The sequence below is a fragment of the Schistocerca cancellata genome, chromosome 10, assembly GCF_023864275.1.
Source record: "Schistocerca cancellata isolate TAMUIC-IGC-003103 chromosome 10, iqSchCanc2.1, whole genome shotgun sequence".
Taxonomy (NCBI): domain Eukaryota; kingdom Metazoa; phylum Arthropoda; class Insecta; order Orthoptera; family Acrididae; genus Schistocerca; species Schistocerca cancellata.
In genome coordinates, this window is record NC_064635.1 from 53973714 (window position 1) to 53992918 (window position 19205).

The 19205-nt window shown below is 38.5% G+C and overlaps 1 protein-coding gene across 1 annotated transcript in view; it reads left to right on the forward strand.

The window, feature by feature from the left end:
• The first annotated feature begins 437 nt into the window (after positions 1-437).
• Positions 438-19205, forward strand: part of LOC126106760 (uncharacterized) — an 89168-nt gene continuing 70400 nt past the window's right edge. Inside the window, exons 1-3 of the mRNA XM_049913133.1 lie at positions 438-471; positions 582-606; positions 719-873. Coding sequence (XP_049769090.1) covers positions 438-471; positions 582-606; positions 719-873 — 214 coding nt within the window. The remainder of the gene's footprint in view (positions 472-581; positions 607-718; positions 874-19205) is intronic.

The window sequence follows — 19205 nt, forward strand, 5'->3', positions numbered from 1 at the left end:
CAACCTTTATAATTCTAATTGATCAGGTAGCATAGGGTACATTTAAACATAAAGTCAAAGTTTGTCCTAGTTGAAGATTTCATGTCTGTGGCACAATTGATGACAGTGTAGAGCTAAGGTTTCATTCTGCTATTACTAATGACGTCGCTCCAGTCATCGGATGTCTCGATGCAAGATTTTACATTTACAAGACTCGGTATCCTTGTCCCCCTCCGTATAAGAATGGCCTCTTACTGGGAAAACTACTTTTAAGGTTGCAATTCATTTTAGTGTATGAACTATGTTGTGCAGAAAACACTTGTATGGAATTCTGTGCTTTACTAAAATGTTTAAGCTTCAAGCAAATGTCATATCCCTCCTTCCGGACAACACCTTCACCATACGTGTAAAATATTGAGATTGTGTCTGACAGTAAAAGATATGAAATTAAGTTGATGATGATAGTATATGTCAGATGTGGTTATGTTAGAAGTAGGCAGATATTTTTGAAAATCAACAGTAATAACCTCTATGTCTTCATATTTTCTGGATTCTTTACGATTGTTTCTTTTTATTGAAAAAAACTTCACACTTTTCACCAGATGTTCTTTTCTTTCATTCTCCTTTGTAAGTAGGTCGTGTGCTAATGATGCTTTAGTTTTTTTTTTCCAGTTGTCTTAGTATTTTCTTTGTCATTAGTCTTAGTAATTTATCTTCTAACACTGATATCTGATTTCAGGAAATCACAACAGCTGCCCGTGTCTTTTCGAGGGCATCCAAAAGAAATATTGAAATTTCAGTTAAAAACTTCACGGAAAGTTGTCAAACCAACAGTCGGCTCTTTATTAGACTCGTTGTATATTCTGTATAGTTTGGCTTCAAGTAGCCCTTCAGGTAAGTAAACCCTTGGTGTATTCTTTATAGAATAGTGAGATTTCCTTTCTCTCCAAGATTTAATGAAGGAAAAGATTTTGGATTTTATTTGCTGAGGTAGTTAATTTGGGCTGTTTTTATGTTTACCTCTGAATTCAGTCAGCTGTTTCTATGAAGTTTGTACACAGTGATTTATAATACTGTATAAGGATAAAATGGCTTTGTGACAAACAGTGACATCCTGCAATGAATTGCTACCATCAACATGTACACGATAACAATAAGAACACCCAAGATTTGTATATAATACGTTGTTGTTCCTTAGACGATAAACTTGAAAACACTTGCAGTGAAAGAAAATGTAATTCTCACCTGTCCCTCTAGTTGAAGCTCACAGTTTTCTCATCGTATCCCTCGTTCTACCTGTAGTCCTTTTTTTCACTTCACTCTGTACACTCATCCCTTCTTTACTGTCTGTTTCGCTATAATCACTTGACATACCTCATTCCGCCTGTGTTCGCCCCCCCCCCCCCACCCCCACCCCCACCCCTTTTTTTGCCCCATGTGTCTCTGTACGTTCCTTCCTTCTTCAGTGTCTTTTGCTAAAATCACTCAACATAATGTATAATGTTTTAATGGGACAGGACATTACATTATTGTAGACAGAATGATAGCATGCCAGAAAACAAAGCAATGTAATCGAATATGTATGGATGGGAACAAATGGAACTTTGACCTCCTTTGCCCCCCCCAATGTGTGTACTCGGTGGTCATTCTTCCCCACTAGCCTCAATCGTTCCCCTATTATAACTTAGGGACTACGATCTATGGTGCGTGGATGATGATATCATAGTTTCAGTAATCACAATTTGGTGGGAAATAGACTTTGCTTGTTCTTTCCTGTGGCCCTTCACCTATTTTGAAGTGTTGGACTTAATGAGTTGCTGCTTGCATCCAGGGTAAGATCTAGGACTGCGGTTTTGTAGCGGATATGAAGAAGCAGTGACTAACAGTGGCAGGCAGGAACAAATGTTTCAATATATCTAAAATGTGTTGGAATGGCATAAGAAATGCACAATATCAGAAGGTGGATGTTAAAGTACTTGAGACCAGTAAGTGATAGAGTTTGATAAAGTTTTTGAAAACACAAAAGTGGCATAACAAGAGAGTGGGGGGGATGCACAATGGGTACCAAGTCCGTGGGGGCGACAAAACCTGGCAGTATATGTAAATGGAAGTTTTAGAGGTGGAGAAAGGGAAGAGAAGGGAAGGGACTGCTATGTCAGCTGCATCGGGACTTTATGCGGAATCTGCGGAGGTGAGTGCAAATGTGTGCTGGACCAGGATTTGAACCTGGGATCTCCAGCTTACTTGGCAGTTGCATTAACCACTGCACCACCCGGAACGCAGTGTCCGTTGCAATTGCGCATACTGTCTCGGTATACCTCTCCGCTAACCCACACTCCCATCCGCAGTCCATGTCCTTCATGCCCACTACTTTGAGACTTCAAGAGGAGGTCAGATGTAATTATGCATCCACACTGAAGAAGATATTCTTGCCCGTGGAGGCGAATTAATTATGTGAATGAGAGGTGCCTGTTCTTTTGGACATGGCTCAAAGAACGGCTTACTGCAGTTGCAGTAGATACTGTGTTCCTGCAGTTGTCGGCACTGATTCTGCCGAAAGCCCCGATTTTGCTGACCCCAATAGTCCCTTTCCTTTCTCCGCCTCCACCTTCAATTTACACATAATGTACTACAGCTGCAGATACTGCCTGGTGTCTGTTCTTTTGAACATGTGGTTATCCTGTCAAGGTTTTCTTACTGTTATTATTTTGTGCTAAGTACAGATCCCAGATTTAAAAATAAAGAAAAACAATCCTTTATGAGGCAACGTACTGTGATCGTAAAGAAATTTAAGTTGTGGATGGAGAAGGTAACATATTTAGTGCCTCCAGGATTTAAAAAAAAAAAATACACAAAACGTGTAACTGAATATATGTAACAATATAATGTAATTGGATAGGTAAAAAATCTACTCACGAAGCGGCAGCAGGAGAACACCCATATAAAAAAGGTATGAAGAATTCATGCTTTTGGAGCCAGTGTCTCGTTTTTCTGGAAGAAAGGTTGAAGAGGAAGGAATTGGGGGTGAAGGTAAAGGACTGGTGAGGTTTTAGGAAAAGCAATGGAGTTCAGAAAACTCGCCCAGAACCCCAGGTAACGGGAGATTTACCAGACGGGATGAGAAGCAAAGACTGATTGTTGGGGACTACACCAAACGAGACTTGAAAACCAGAGAGATAAGGGTGGCAGATAAGGTAATATCCTCCACCTTTAACTCTCAGGTTTCCAAATCTCGCCCAGTGCAGTCATCAACAATCAGTCTTCTGTCTCACCCTGTCCAGTAAGTATCACCTGACCTGGGGTTCTGGTTGAGATTTCCTATCTCTATCCCTTTTTCTAATCCTTACCAGTCCTTTTACTTCATCCCTCTTCCCTTCTTCCCTTTTGCCAGAAGAAGAAAATACGTAGTACTTGCATCAGATGAAAGTAATGTGAAAGACTTTTCTTTTGCATTTTCTAAAACTTTTCACACTCTGCTCATAGATCAGATCAGTGAAATCATTTGTTACATTCACTTAAGAACATAAAAGTGTAAGTAACGAAATCATCTGTAGGTTATTTGCATCAAACTTGGAGGAGAGCCATTAACATAATAGAAGATAAATTACAGGTTACTGAACAGGGTAGTCTGGATATAACAACATGTTTAGAACCAGGATACAGTGTTTGTATAATGGTCAGTCAAAAACGATCAGATGTTTTTACAGACTATCTGGGTCAGGAGCTGTAGTAGTGTAGTGCTTCAGAAAGACCGTACAGAATATCGTTAATAATTTTTGTGATCATGCCATTGTAATAGTGGATTACTTCAACTTGTCAGGTATAGACTGGGTGAGTCATTTATCAAAACTGGAGCCAGAGATAGCAATTTGTGTGACATTATTCTGAATGTCTTGTCTGATAATTGCTTGGAGTATATAATTACAGAACCATTATGTGAAGGTAAAGACATAGACCACCTAGTGACTAAACAGACCTGACGATATCGAATCAGTTTACATAGAGGAAGGAATCAGTGGTCATAAGGCTGTGACAGCAAATTTGACTATGAGTTTTATAAGAAATGTTAGGAAAGGTAGTAGGAAAATATTTTTTTTTTAGCAAGAATGACAGAGTACAAAATGCAGAGTATCTAAGCAGTGAGCATCAAATATTCACTGCTGAGCATGAAGGTGGAAAGCACAAGGGGGAGGGGGGTTGGGGTGGGGGGTTGGGGGGGGGGGGAGGAGAACAACAAAACAAAATAAAAGTGTTGTTCACTATGCCTAAATACAATACAAGTATGTTCCAAGCTAGGTCTTAATGAATTGGAAAGAGCCAGTGTGATTCAATAGCTGTGTTAGAAAACTGGGATGTAAACAAATAAAGCTTCATCATAGATTCAAGAAGGAAAATGTGAGACAGTTTATACAATAATTGCTTAGGATTTTGCCTATCGTGATGCACATGTTGGTTCGTGGGAACAGGCAGCCCATGATCGTAGTTGGTTCCATAGAAATATACAAGACCTGCCCAAAGTTTTGCACCTATTCTGGTTGTATGCCATAGAAGTCACGTATGGAGTAAATTTCGTAAGGAGGATTTTTCATAGATATAGATTGTCAGAACAAGGATGTGTTAATTACTGGCAGGGGTAAACTAATATCAAACTACAGGAATTTGTAATGGTTGCTATCCATAAAGCATCACGTGTATTGTCATCTGAACAGTATATGACTGTGAAGATTAAAAATGTGCTGAGTCTCTCTGATGTAGCAATGTAGCAACAACTGAACTGTAGAAGTGTCTCTGACATTGCAAAATGTATGAAGTACTAAAGCTCTCTCTCCAGCATCTGAACTGTTTAGTCTCATGGTATATGTGTATGTTAGAATAAAACATATTACAACTTGTAAAAGAAAAATATTATTTATTATCATATATATTTTTTATATATGTTGCTAATATACATTTGGTACTTTGGGGAGTAAATCACCATTGTTAAAAAATATTGGCATTCTCTTTCTCTATACATCAACCCCATTCAATACTCTCCAATACTTTCCAAATAACTGTTTGTTTTTATTCCTTAAATTCAGTATGAGTTTCTCACAAGCCACTTGGACCACTAATACACTTAGGAATGCCTTCTGTAAACTCCATTTGCATGGGATTTCTTTTTGTAGGATTAAAGCCTCGTTTACACTGGTGCAACATCTTGCAACAGTTCCGTATGCTACGTGACGCACGTTGTCGCATGAATCACGCGGTGTAGACAACACCGTGCGTCATGTCGCAAGCTGCCCCTCCCGAGCTAAGTGGGTTCGTGTGCGACATTTTCTGTCCGGCATTGGTAAATTCGAAAATGAAAGAGTGGTCGAACGAGAAGTATTTGGCGTTCATAGAGGATTATAGACAAGCTAAGGTTATGTGGAACGTACATGAACATAATTATAAAAATAATGTAATGAAAAGACATTATATGAAATCTCGCTTCAAAATATGAAATCGATGAGAACGCTGTGAGGAAGAAGATTAAAAGTCAAGTGCGTTTCATCACGAACACACACGTGTGACGAATGAAGAAGTGACTCAACGGGTAATATGGAAAAAATTGTTCGCATATGAATCATTAAAACTCATCTAAGATGTGATGGAACCACATGCAGCTCAATTGTAAGTATCTCGATTTCAATAACTATTCATATTCCTTAACTGAGTACTGTAGCATACCAATCCATGGCATCAAATTTATATTATATTTGTAAAATAGGGAATATTATTGTGTTCTTAGAAAGCCCCCAGTTATTCTGCCCTTAAGTCCCAAGTTTTTAAACTGTTGAAATGAATAGGCTACGTATAGTACTTTCTACCAAATACTTTTGAATAAGTATGTGATCGATAGATGTAGACAGTAGTATCAAAATACATTTTACTACAGTAGAACACACAAACAATTTTGTAGGAAGAAAGCAACTAGAAAGTTTGAATGCATCTAGATAATTCTATTTATTTACATAAATTAATATACATTGTAGAATAAACATAATTAATATACATTGATGCAAGATTATACTATTGGAATCTCTCTTGCCACTCAACCTTTCCATATGGTGTCATAAAATATTCTTTGAATTCCTCTCATACTGCCTGTTCATCACAGGAATGTCTTTGAAGTACCTTTGTTAAAGTCGTTAAACCTGTAAAGTTGCGAGTAGCGTCTCTCCACTCTCCAAGAATAATTACACCATTATGGACATATTCTGTATCCAAACTACTTTGAGGTGAATAAATAGTTCTGGACGGTGCACTTTGCCTTAAAAATTATGGAGATAAGTACAAGCTTTTGTAACTATTTCAGCATTCTCAACTTTAAACAACACTGGCTTCCTAAACACTCTCGTGCGAGAAGGTCGATAATTAAATATTCTTTCTTCCGACCTCGGTAACTGCCCAGCATACGGTTTCATTATATTTGTGATCAATGGAAATGCCTCGTTTGCTACTAAGACATGGAGTCAAATTTTCTCTTGCTGGCAGAGATTCTGGGGGAGGCATGTTTAATTTATTTTCCGTCAACACATTATGAAACGAAGTGTTCTTAAAAACTTTTCCATCTGATATGCGGCGCTGACAGCCAATATGTATGTATTGAAAGCAGTAATTTGCGTCTGCAATCGGCATAAGGACTTTTTTTTAGTTAATATATTCACTTGCAGAATTGGCAGGACATATAATTTGCACATGTTTGCCATCTATGGCTCTTACACAGTGAGGGAAGTTCCACTTCACTTATCATTTCTTTCCCTATCTTTTCAGAATGACAACACAGAGGACACAGAAACAAAAGATGAAGATGCACACCAGCCTTTTGAAGAAAACTTGCCTCAAACACCATCTACGTCTCATGAGGAAAAAGCAAAAGAGAATTACTGTTGTTGTTGTTGTTGTTGTTGTTGTGGTCTTCAGTCCTGAGACTGGTTTGATGCAGCTCTCTTGCTACTCTATCCTGTGCAAGCTTCATCATCTCCCAGTACCTACTGCAACCTACATCCTTCTGAATCTGCTTGGTGTATTCATCTCTTGGTCTACCTCTACGAATTTCACCCTCCACGCTTCCCTCCAATACTAAATTGGTGATCCCTTGATGCCTCAGAATATGCCCTACCAACTGATCACTTTTTCTAGTCAAGTTGTGCCACAAACTCCTCTTCTTCCCAATTCTGTTCAATACCTCCTCATTAGTTATGTGATCTACCCATCTAATCTTCAGCATTCTTCTGTAGCACCACATTTCGAAAGCTTCTATTCTATGCCCTACCAACCGATCACTTTTTCTAGCCAAGTTGTGCCACAAACTCCTCTTCTTCCCAATTCTATTCAATACCTCCTCATTAGTTATGTGATCTACCCATCTAATCTTCAGCATTCTTCTGTAGCACCACATTTCGAAAGCTTCTATTCTCTTCTTCTCCAAACTATTTATCATCCATGTTTCACTTCCATACATGGCTACACTCCATACAAATACTTTCAGAAATGACTTCCTGACACTTAAACCTATACTCGATGTTAACAAATTTCTCTTCTTCAGAAACGCTTTCCTTGCCATTGCCAGTCTACATTTTATATCCTCTCTACTTCGACCATTATCAGTTACTTTGCTCCCCAAATAGCAAAACTCATTTACTACATTAAGTGTCTCATTTCCTAATCTAATTCCCTCAGTATCACCTGACTTAATTCGACTACATTCCATTATCCTCAGTTTGCTTTTGTTGATGTTACTAATTATTACTAAACCCAAGAAAAGAACAGCTCAGGAAATGGAGAGTGATGCTCAAGCTGAGGAAGCTTACCAGATTTTAAAAACTGTTAACAACGTAGATGAGTGGAGAATGTATGGAGAATTCATCGCCAATGAAATTAGAAAAATTTCCCCCGACAACACAAACATATGTGAAGCAAATAATTGGAAATGTCCTATTCAAAACACCGTTGGTGGAGTCTTAGAAACCAACTCCCAGCATTACATCATTACCGGTTGTTCTATCAGAAAACAGTGCAAAACAGTGGCTAGCACACTGGACTTTCATTCGGGAGGAAGAAATCCCGCGTCCGGCCATCCTGATTTAGGTTTCTGTGATTTCCCTAAATTTCTCCAGGCAAATGCCAGGATGGTTCCTTTGAAAGGGCATGGCCGACTTCCTTCCCCGTCCTTCTCTAATCCAATGAGACCGATGACCTCGCTGTCTGGTCTCTTCCCTCAAACAACCCAACCCAACAGTGCAGAAATAAGCTGTCCAGAAGCTAACCGCAAAATTGTATAGTTTGATAATGATACTGGTGAGAGTGAAGAATTTGTTGAAGTACCAGTTACATCAGAAGAGGTCCATCAATTTTTGCTATTTAAAAATAAATGAAATACTTTGTACCAATTATTTAACTTAGATTATAGCTTATTTAAAAATTAAAATAAAAAATTATTTAAACGAAGTGACTATTAAACGTTGTGTACCTACCTTTATATAATGCTTCAACACTGATGAAATAGCTTTGCATATTTCTGACACTATGAGGGAAATAGCAGAATGATACTTTGAATAAAAACTTTAGTGACTTGCACGAACCCCCAGGTGCTAAAAATCATAATCCAGTGGGCAGTCAAATTCTTTGTGGAATACTGTCTTGGCAATTGGTATCTTTCTTTAGAATGAGAGGTGTTGTTAACTGTCATAAATAATTCCAGTCTTCACTGGACGTTCACTTAAAATTACTAAATAATTCACCAATATCTGCTGCTACATCTCCTAGTATACTCAGTTGTAGGCCGCCTTGAAATATTCTTCTGTTCCACCATCATTCCCTTTTCCATTTATTTTCATTTCCATTGTTAGCTACATGTGCGATGACAAAGTAAGCAGCCACCGCAATCACTTTATCACCCATTCTCCTGCAAGACCGACTCAGTGTGGCACAGATTCTGTTGCTTTGATGTAAATTAACCTGCCGCATGCAACATAGGCTCCAAGATGTTGTCTTTTCTAGCATACTACAAGACGACACACACTAAATTCCTGTAGCATGCCCCATTTTGCAAGATGTTGCTCCATTGTAAACGAGCCGTAATACTAGCAGACTTAAGTGCAAAACACACACACAAACCTATGCACATGGAGGTATCTGCCCTGGGCAGCATTTTCAGGGGGTGCCAAATTCATATTCTTGAAGAATAAAACCTTATCTCACAAACTAGCATGCAGCATGCGTTGATCTATTGATTATTCATATGATTTCGAAACAGGAAATAAATTTCTAACACGTAAGAAAGATTACATATTATCATCTTGGTGTACCCAAGAACATAAAATTTTGACGGAAGGTTTTCGCCAGAATGCTACGCTACTAAGGGCCAGTCCCCTGTTAGCAGCGGCTTAAGTTCTATTCTCGGAATAGTGCAGAAAACACGTGATATGAACATGTAATAACACGTTACCGGAGAATAAACTAGGGATAACTGAACTAGTGATTCTGGCAGGGTTAGGGAAGTTAACCGGAGAATAAGTTTGACAATGGCAGTTACAGAATCAGTGATGACAAGATTGTTTGTTAGAATGAGGAAGGAGGAAGAACTGAGACATCACACAAATTGTATGGAAGAATATGATGATTCCAAATTTATATAAAAATTTCATACTGCAACTTTTTGCTTTCCTGCTTGAGAAACTGGAACGTATGAATGAAATGAGAAACTTGTTTCCTAACATAAAACTTTTCTCTTGTAGTAGACGTAATTGGCAGTTGATATTGGTACTTAGTGAATTGTATCCTGTTGTGTTGTTTATGTAAAGGAGGTTCATAAAAATAACCATTTGTGTCAAAGCAGTCTCGCTTATTTGGCGTGTGTTAAAATTGCTCCAATAATCGAAAGACCAATTTCGTTTTATCTATCAGACTGTGACAAAATGGATACAATCAAATAGAGAAACCTCACCAATCTTGGGTACTGTTCATATTAACGGCTTTTTCAGTGTTAGACACTGCCATTTTGATTTTTCTTTTAGAGAAATGTTTGATGAATTTTTATGAGGTAACAGATTCTTTCGCAGAAAGGAAATCACACAGTATACAACTGTAGCAGGATCAGAGAGAAAAAAATGCTAGGACCTGAGGATTGAAGAAATGCGTACTATCTTGCTTGTCTCTCGACTTAACTGGTTTTATGTTTAGTATATTTAATTTTATGTCACATAAATAATAAGCTTTTAGCTAATAAGCAATAGAGAGTGCATATTTTCTGGAGAGTTCTTATTCTCCTGGTCACAAATAATCCCCCATAGTATTAATTGTGATTTTCTATTTTTATTTTTTATTTTATTTTTTTAAATTTTTTTAAAGTGGAGTTGGATGTCAAACTGGGAGCAGGAGAGGCACCATTGTTGTTGTTGTGGTCTTCAGTCCTGAGACTGGTTTGATGCAGCTCTCCATGCTACTCTATCCTGTGCAAGCTCCTTCATCTCCCAGTACCTACTGCAACCTACATTCTTCTGAATCTGTTTAGTGTATTCGTCTCTTGGCCTCCCTCTACGATTTTTACCCTCCACGCTGCCCTCCATTACTAAATTGGTGATCCCTTGATGCCTCAGAACATATCCTACCAACCGATCCCTTCTTCTACTCAAGTTGTGCCACAAACTTCTCTTCTCCCAATCCTATTCAATACCTCCTCATTAGTTATATGATCTACCCATCTAATCTTCAGCATTCTTCTGTAGCACCACATTTCGAAAGCTTCTATTCTCTTCTTGTCCAAAGTAGTTATCGTCCATGTTTCACTTCCATACATGGCTACGCTCCATACAAATACTTTCAGAAACGACTTCCTGACACTTAAACCTATACTCGATGTTAACAAATTCCTCTTCTTGAGAAACGCTTTCCTTGCCATTGCCAGTCTACATTTTATATCCTCTCTACTTCAACCATCATCAGTTATTTTGCTCCCCAAATAGCAAAACTCCTTTACTACTTTAAGCCTCTCATTTCCTAATCTAATTCCCTCAGCATCATCCGACTTAATTCGACTACATTCCATTATCCTCGTTTTGCTTTTGTTGATGTTCATCTTAAATCCTCCTTTCATGACACTGTCCATTCCGTTCAACTTCTCTTCCAAGTCCTTCGCTGTCTCTGACAGAATTACAATGTCATCGGCAAACCTCAAAGTTTTTATTTCTTCTCCATGGTTTTTAATACCTACTCCGGATGTTTCTTTTGTTTCTTTTACTGCTTTACGGGGAGAAGCTACAACCCTGTCTCACTCCCTTCCCAACCACTGCTTCCCTTTCATGCCCCTCGACTCTTAAAACTTCCATCTGGTTTCTGTACAAATTGTAAATACCCCTGCCACCTTCAGAATTTGAAAGAGAGTATTCCAGTCAACATAGTCAAAAGCTTTCTCTGAGTCTACAAATGCTAGAAATGTAGGTTTGCCTTTCCTTAATCTAGCTTCTAAGATAAGTCGTAGGGTCAGTATTGCCTCGTGTTTTAATATTTCTACGGAATCCAAACTGATCTTCCCCGAGGTCAGCTTCTACCAGTTTTTCCATTTGTCTGTAAAGAATTCGTGTTAGTATTTTGCAGCCGTGACTTATTGAACTGATAGTTTGGTAATTTTCACATCTGTCAACACCTGCTTTCTTTGGGAATGGAATTATTATACTCTTCTTGAAGTCTGAGGGTATTTCGCTTGTCTCACTCATCTTGCTCACCAGATGGTAGAGTTTTGTCAGGACTGGCTCTCCCAAGGCCGTCAGTAGTTCTAATGGAATGTTATCTACTCCCGGGGCCTTGTTTCGACTCAGGTCTTTCAGTGCTCTGTCAAACTCTTCACGCAGTATCGTATCTCCCATTTCATCTTCATCTACATCCTCTTCCATTTCCATAATATTGTCCTCAAGTACATTGTCCTTGTTGAGAGGCACCATAGATTTTAATTTCCACTGTCCTGAGTATAGGGTTGATGGCTTCCATTACAAAATATACATGTTTGAATTCCACAGAACGAAGTATGGTGAAGTGCGATAGAAGAATGCTGTGTGAAGAAGCGTGGCACACTTAAGACAAATAACATGCCTTAAATTTCCTCAAACATATTTGTTTTATGTATCAAACTATTCTGAAATATGTATGCTACAAAGAGAATATGTTTCTGAAAAATCAATTTTTTTTAATTTTTGATGCTCGATGGGGGTGGCACAACTATCAAACTTTTGCCGCGGTTCAGAAATATCGTAGATCTAGGGCTTCCTGGAGGGTGACATCATGGAAATACCATTACCCTGCTCAGTTGTTTACTATTTTGGAATGTTGAATGACAATAACATGTTAGAAATTCATAGCAGAGACTTTCTTGAAGGGTAGTAAGCCTGGACACTACAGGCGAGTAGTAGATTGAGATCTGTTGGGAGTATTAGATGTCCTATGTACGACATAAAACACTTAATGGTTGGAGTTTAACATTTCATCAGCATCAATATCTAATTTCCACCACATCAAGGCATGTCTACAGTGAAAATTGGTGTTAGTTAAAAAAGTTATACTGCCACGCATCAAGAGTGTGTGTGGGTTAGTTGGGAACATATTACGGTATGAAATTATCACAGAGCCAGTTTTAATTTGTCAAATCTACTACTACAAATGCTAGTATGGTACTGTTGCATACCAACCTTGTGTAGGGCAGGTAAAACTGTGTGTATTGGGGGGGGGGGGGGGTGTTAAAGGCTTTGGTGCTCTCTTGCTCCATTATATTCTTTGAGGGTAGTAAGCCTGCGTGCTACACCTTGTGGAGAATATCTTATATCAGTGCTAGTCGGCCCCTTTTTTTCTGTGCCATTTGCATATGGAGCAATGGGAGAGGGGGTATGTGCCTCTAACAAGTTACTTTAAGCATTCAGTTGTGGTGAACCTGTGCAACTTGTACTCTGCAATATACGTTGCTATAGAGAGACTGGATCTATGGTGGACATATTTTAAAACTACTCTTTGATTGTGCTGTCAAGTTTTTAGAGTTGAAATGCACTGTGGTGTTGCACTGGTGACTTTTTGGTGTTGAAATATCATCGATATGAAGGGGACAAACAATTACTCTCATAAGACATTGCTGTTTTGTCAAATATGTTTACCATCACTGACGATCATTTTATAGAGAATGATGTGAACATACCACAAATTCCAAACTGTAATCAGATATTAATTCCGTGAACCATTGCTTTTATGAAGCTTCTGAAACTTGTAAATGGGTGTGTCGGATAGAAACAATGTTGTATTGGGTGTCCAAGGCAGTATTGTCACCCTCGTAAAGAAGTGACTGTAGTGTGCGGAACTTGGTAGCTATATGTATGTTTAAGGACTGTTGAATGATATTAAATTGCAGTCGGCATTTTTGCATTGTGTGTGATCTACACTCTCACCTTGTGTATGGAACATTGTTTCGAAGTTGTGGTGGTTTTGGGTCTGCAGTAGAAGTGCGAATACCTTAAAGTGATAATTCAGTGGATAGTACTACTATATGTCAGAACTACAGCTGTTTAGCAAGTTTGAAGTTACAGTAGAAACGTAAAATGTGCTGTGCAAGATATCATAGAGTTGAGTCATACAACCAAAGGTCTATATCGCTAGCGTTAGGCGGCTGTTAATTTTTGGGAATGTCTTATGCCCATTCTGGAGACAGGACAACAACAACAATATGTATTTATTCCTTTTTAGCCTATTGAGAGCTTGTTTAATACATGTAACATATAAGCGCAACACTGAAAAGAGCTGGACCAACATGGCAAAATTCAGTGTTGAATTCAGACCCTGGATAGCCTGACTTTAGATACATTATTCAAGAATTTCACCATAAAATTGATGCGAATATTCAATGACTGTCTATATCTATTATGCCTGTCACTATGTAGAAATCCTATGGAGTCTGCTGATGGTAAGTATGCACCATAAAAGTTCTGTGACACGACAGCAAATTCGGGCTGCCTTGTCCTCCAGCTGTGAGTAGTTGACTGGGCCATGTGTGCTCCGGCAGCACCTCTCCATACGGAGAGACAGAGTGCAGCCAGTGTACATGAATTGTACGTTACACAGTGTGGTAGGTAGAGCTGTCATGCTTCATTCTCGTTAGCCTTTGCTCATATTCTCGAGGCATAGTGTTCATACTTTCTCCACCAGATGTGTCACTGGGCAATGTTACCGTCATCCACCACTATTTGGTGCTGTACACTGTTGGTGGTGGCAGTTCAGTTTTTTGTGTTGTATGAGTTTGGTGTAGACCATCACTCTTATAGAAAATATTATACTTTCTCATCATATGTATTTGTCAGGTTTTGACGAGTATGATTCAGCCTGTAAATATGTACTCATATAAGCATGTTTCTTTCTCAAATTTCAATACTACATGGCTTCTGCGTTCTGCATTCACATGTTTGATGGCTCTGTGATGTTGATTATGTTATTTTCAGTTATAGCCACACACCGTTTATTTTTGTGGTAAATTTTATAGGCATAGTATTCAGACTTTTTTTTCCTCTCCAGCTTCAGAGCCTGCGCACAAGTGTCCACCATTGGGAGGACAAATGTGTGTCCTTGATATTCAGTTTCCATTCAGTATGTATGTGTGTACAGGGCTATTACAAATGATTGAAGCGATTTCATAAATTCACTGTAGCTCCATTCATTGAAATATGGTCGCGACACACTACAGATACGTAGAAAAACTCATAAAGTTTTGATCGGCTGAAGCCGCACTTCAGGTTTCTGCTGCCAGAGCGCTAGAGAGCGCAGTGAGACAAAATGGCGACAGGAGCCGAGAAAGCGTGTGTCGTGCTTGAAATGCACTCACATCAGTCAGTCATAACAGTGCAACGACACTTCAGGACGAAGTTCAACAAAGATCCACCAACTGCTAACTCCATTCGGCGATGGTATGCGCAGTTTAAAGCTTCTGGATGCCTCTGTAAGGGGAAATCAACGGGTCGGCCTGCAATGAGCGAAGAAACGGTTGAACCTCCACGCTCTCCCGACTTAACCCAATGCGATTTCTTTCTGTGGGGTTATGTGAAAGATTCAGTGTTTAAACCTCCTCTACCAAGAAACGTGCCAGAACTGCGAGCTCACATCGATGATGCTTTCGAACTCATTGATGGGGACATGCTGCGCCGAGTGTGGGAGGAACTTGATTATCGGCTTGATGTCTGCCAAATCACTAAAGGGGCACATATCGAACATTTGTGAATGCCTAAAAAAACTTTTTGAGTTTTTGTATGTGTGTGCAAAGCATTGTGAAAATATCTCAAATAATAAAGTTATTGTAGAGCTGTGAAATCGCTTCAATCATTTGTAATAACCCTGTATGTATGTGTGGATTATAGATTATTGGTGCTTCTCACTAGCTTGGAAATTATTAAAATGTTGAATTTCCCACCAGTTGGTCTTTGTCAGGTTGGTATGGGGATGCGGAAATCCCGTGATGCCATCGGTGTGTCCAATAATTGGCCCAACATATATACTTGTGGTTTCCCAGTTCACTCCTGATGAATCCCAGGATGGTTCCTTTAGAAGGCCCCAGCTGCTTCCTTCCCCTCTGATAGTGAAAAATCGGAGTAGAGCTCCGTCGCTGATGATCTTAGCTGTCGAGGAGACATAAAACACTGAACTTCCTCCCTTAATTCTACCACAGCACATAATCGACAGGACTATGAAGTGAAACCTGTACATGTGTTGTCAGTGTTGAGCAAATTAGAAATTCTTTTGCATGTACTTCTCATCATTGTGCCGTTTTCCCCTCTCACTAATTCATTATTATTTGAAATGATACCACTTCTTGGAAAGACATGGATTGCCAACAGTTACGTGCAAGTACTCACTGCCACCTCTAACAACATTTACTGCCATACATAATCACATCTCTCACACACGTGTGTGTCTACATATTTTTATATTTTGTTGTTTTGTGTTCTATTACGAGTCCACTATATCATGATGACCGTTTGTCAGATCGCTCTAACCCACGGAAGTCAAATCCTGGCTTCGCTTGGGGAGAAATGGATACAATCATTGTATCATATCCTGTGACAATTTACTCTAGCAGAGAAACTAAAATTTGCTAATTGTGTTTGCTATACTTGCACTTTACAAATGGAGAGACAAAGAACTCATCATGTAATTTATTGATTTGCTTATTTTGTTTTATATATTCTCAAGGACGTCATGTTCTTGCACTTCTTTATTTAACAATGTTGGAGAATGATGAGTGACAGAACCTTGTAATTTTGACCTCTGCATAGTGGAAAGAGGTTAAGAACTGTTTGTGCTCTCTTTTTATGTGGTTTAGAGTTAGAATATTATGTATGTAGTTGCAGCAGTTAGTATCCCATTATTTGGAAGTATCATTGTCAGCTGATACTCGTATTCAAGTTTTCATTTTTCTCCTGCATTTCCTTTATTGCATCACAGTTTAGGTATGGAGATACCTTTAATGGCTTAGCAAACAAATCCTGGCATGAAAGTTTCGTTCACATAGATCACACATAATAGAGGGTGGAGGCAATGGCTGGGGCTGGTGGAGTTTACGTATCTGATGTTTTCCATTTTCCTGCCTCTGACATTCTTGCTCAAAATGGAAGACAGCAGTTGAAGTAGCTGTGGGCTACACACTACTCTCTCTGCTGCAGCCCACCAGTTATTCAGGTCAGTCTTTAGACTCATTAGATTGTTCCTGAACTGGTCCTTACAGCACTTCAGAGGAGCATTACGGGGTCTTCTATATGTGCTCACTTCACTATTAAAAAAACTGTTGAGGAAATCTTCCATTTTTTCATTGGCTGGACATGCCCAGTCTACCTGAATTGGTGACCAATAATGGTGGCTCTGTACAACACATCTTTGCCTTCCCAAGAACAGTAGTATTTGATGCAGTCATCCCATTTGTTGTTCATAATGTATATTTCTGTTGGCTGAGCATTCTATTCTTAAGTCACGGCAATATATCATCCCAAGTTTCGCAACCATAAACCAGGGTAGAAGCAGCTACTGTTCAATACACCATCAGTTTGGTGCATACCGTCTGATCTTTATTCAGGTAGATACAACGTAGAAGGCATCCAAAAGCAAGATGTGCCGCATGAAGTAATTAACTGATGATATACTTCCTAGATAGAGGAAGTAATCTACTTATTCCACAGATGTTTTGGAAATGGTGATAACCAAATCTGGAAAGGCAGTTCCAGGAACTGACTATTCTAGTAACTTTGTTTTTTGGATATTGATGGTCAGGACAAACTGTTTATATGCAATACTTAAACAATTTACAGACAGTTGCAGCTCTGCGGGCATGTGACCTTGAGAAGCATTGTCGCTTGCATACTGCAGAGTGAGACTTGTGAACTTTTAGAATGCTGTCTGTACTTATCAAATTTTCTTTTGTCAAATCTTTATGCAAGTTCCACTCCTGCAGTGTTAACAGAAAATGTCACATAAAGCATGGCTGGTAGATATAGAGCAATAAATATTGCTTGAGGATGCATCCTTGTTTGAGCTCATGAGTAATAGGGAATTTGTCAGATGTTTCATTCTAGTATAGCAGTTGCCCAAACATATTATGAAAAGCTTGTATCAGTCAAAGAAAGTATTCAGGGCAGAAAAAACATTTTAAGTTCTTCCATATAGCTTCTCTGTATGCTTTGTCCAAGGTCTTTTCAAGGCTATAGAACATAAATAATAAAGGTTATAAAAACAATGGTGAATGATTGTATGTAAAGCTACTGTGCAGAGAAAGTATAGCATGGATATGTTGTATTTCTTGTAAACTCTGTGTGGTACAGCTAAAATGCTCATATGAATGCAGTTCATTTTGAATGAATTACAGCTTCAAAATCATGAAATTTTGAGTCTCTCGTATATTTTACAAGTCCAGCCAGAATTTATGTTGCAACTCATGAATACTTAGTGTAGTACTGCAGAAAGTTTGAAGAACGTGACTCCAGTGTTCAAATACATAAGGAGCTGAAATCTTCCTATTCGTTACTTTCTTTAAAATATTAATGATGAATCAATTGGATCCATTCCGTAGGTCACGTTAGGAAACCAATTCACCTCGTGAAGACCGTGAAAATTTTATTGAATTAAACCTGCATTTATGCTGGATTTGAAATGTGTTTTACAATGATGATATAAACACAAAAATACTGATACCAAGCTTTGTCAATACATATAAAAGAAAATTTTGTTTCTGGGCTGCTACCACTAAATGCTATTGTATCGGGGCTAGTGTTAATGTTCTTATGACTTACCAGTACTTCGTGACTTCTTGCAGTAGAGTACATATAATAATTGTGTTGTGTCATAGAGTTTGATAGATTTAAATACATGTTTTTTGTGTCATTACAACACACATTTAATCTTAACACACAGAGCAGTGCCTGTGGAATGTGTGAAGTGCAGACTATAAAAATTCAAAGTTAAAAAAAAAAAAAGGCTCCATACAGAAAACTTGCTTCTGCGCTTAACAGTAGCAGCAGTGACTGGGAAAATAAATTGAGGTCTCGGCAAACGCACTACCGTACTGACAAATTGTATCAGGTACACTTTCTGACACAACTGAATTTATTTAAGAGAATGGAGGAATTCATGAGCGTGGATGTAGATGGAGAATCGAACAGGTGCAAATTCCCTTTATTTCATTATTACTGTTTTCGACTTCATTGTAGAAGATATTGAAGAGGATTTGATATATATGTTAATGTATTACAAGTATTCCAGTACAAGAAAGTACAGGATTATTCTAAATGATGGACCCATTTTCAAAACGTCGTATTTATTCAAGTACAAATCTAAAATGATCAAGCTTTATACCAATGAAAAGAGAAACTCTTTACAAAGTATTTTTTCATAATGCTTGATATCACTTTAATAATTTGTAATTAATTACTTTTTAATAATTATTTAATAATTAAAAATTTGATAAATGTTATAAATGTTCAGTGTGGCCACCATTGGCTGCACAGAAAAATATCGACATGGTAGCCAAACTCGTCCCACACATGCCTAAGCATATCTGCTGTTCCCGAGTGCAAGGCAACAGTGATCCAGTTCCGCAACTCGTTCAGAGTGGTCGATAGAGGCAGGATGTAAACATCTTCCCTCACAGAACCCGATAAGAAATAGTCGCAGGATGAGAGATCAGGAGATCTCGG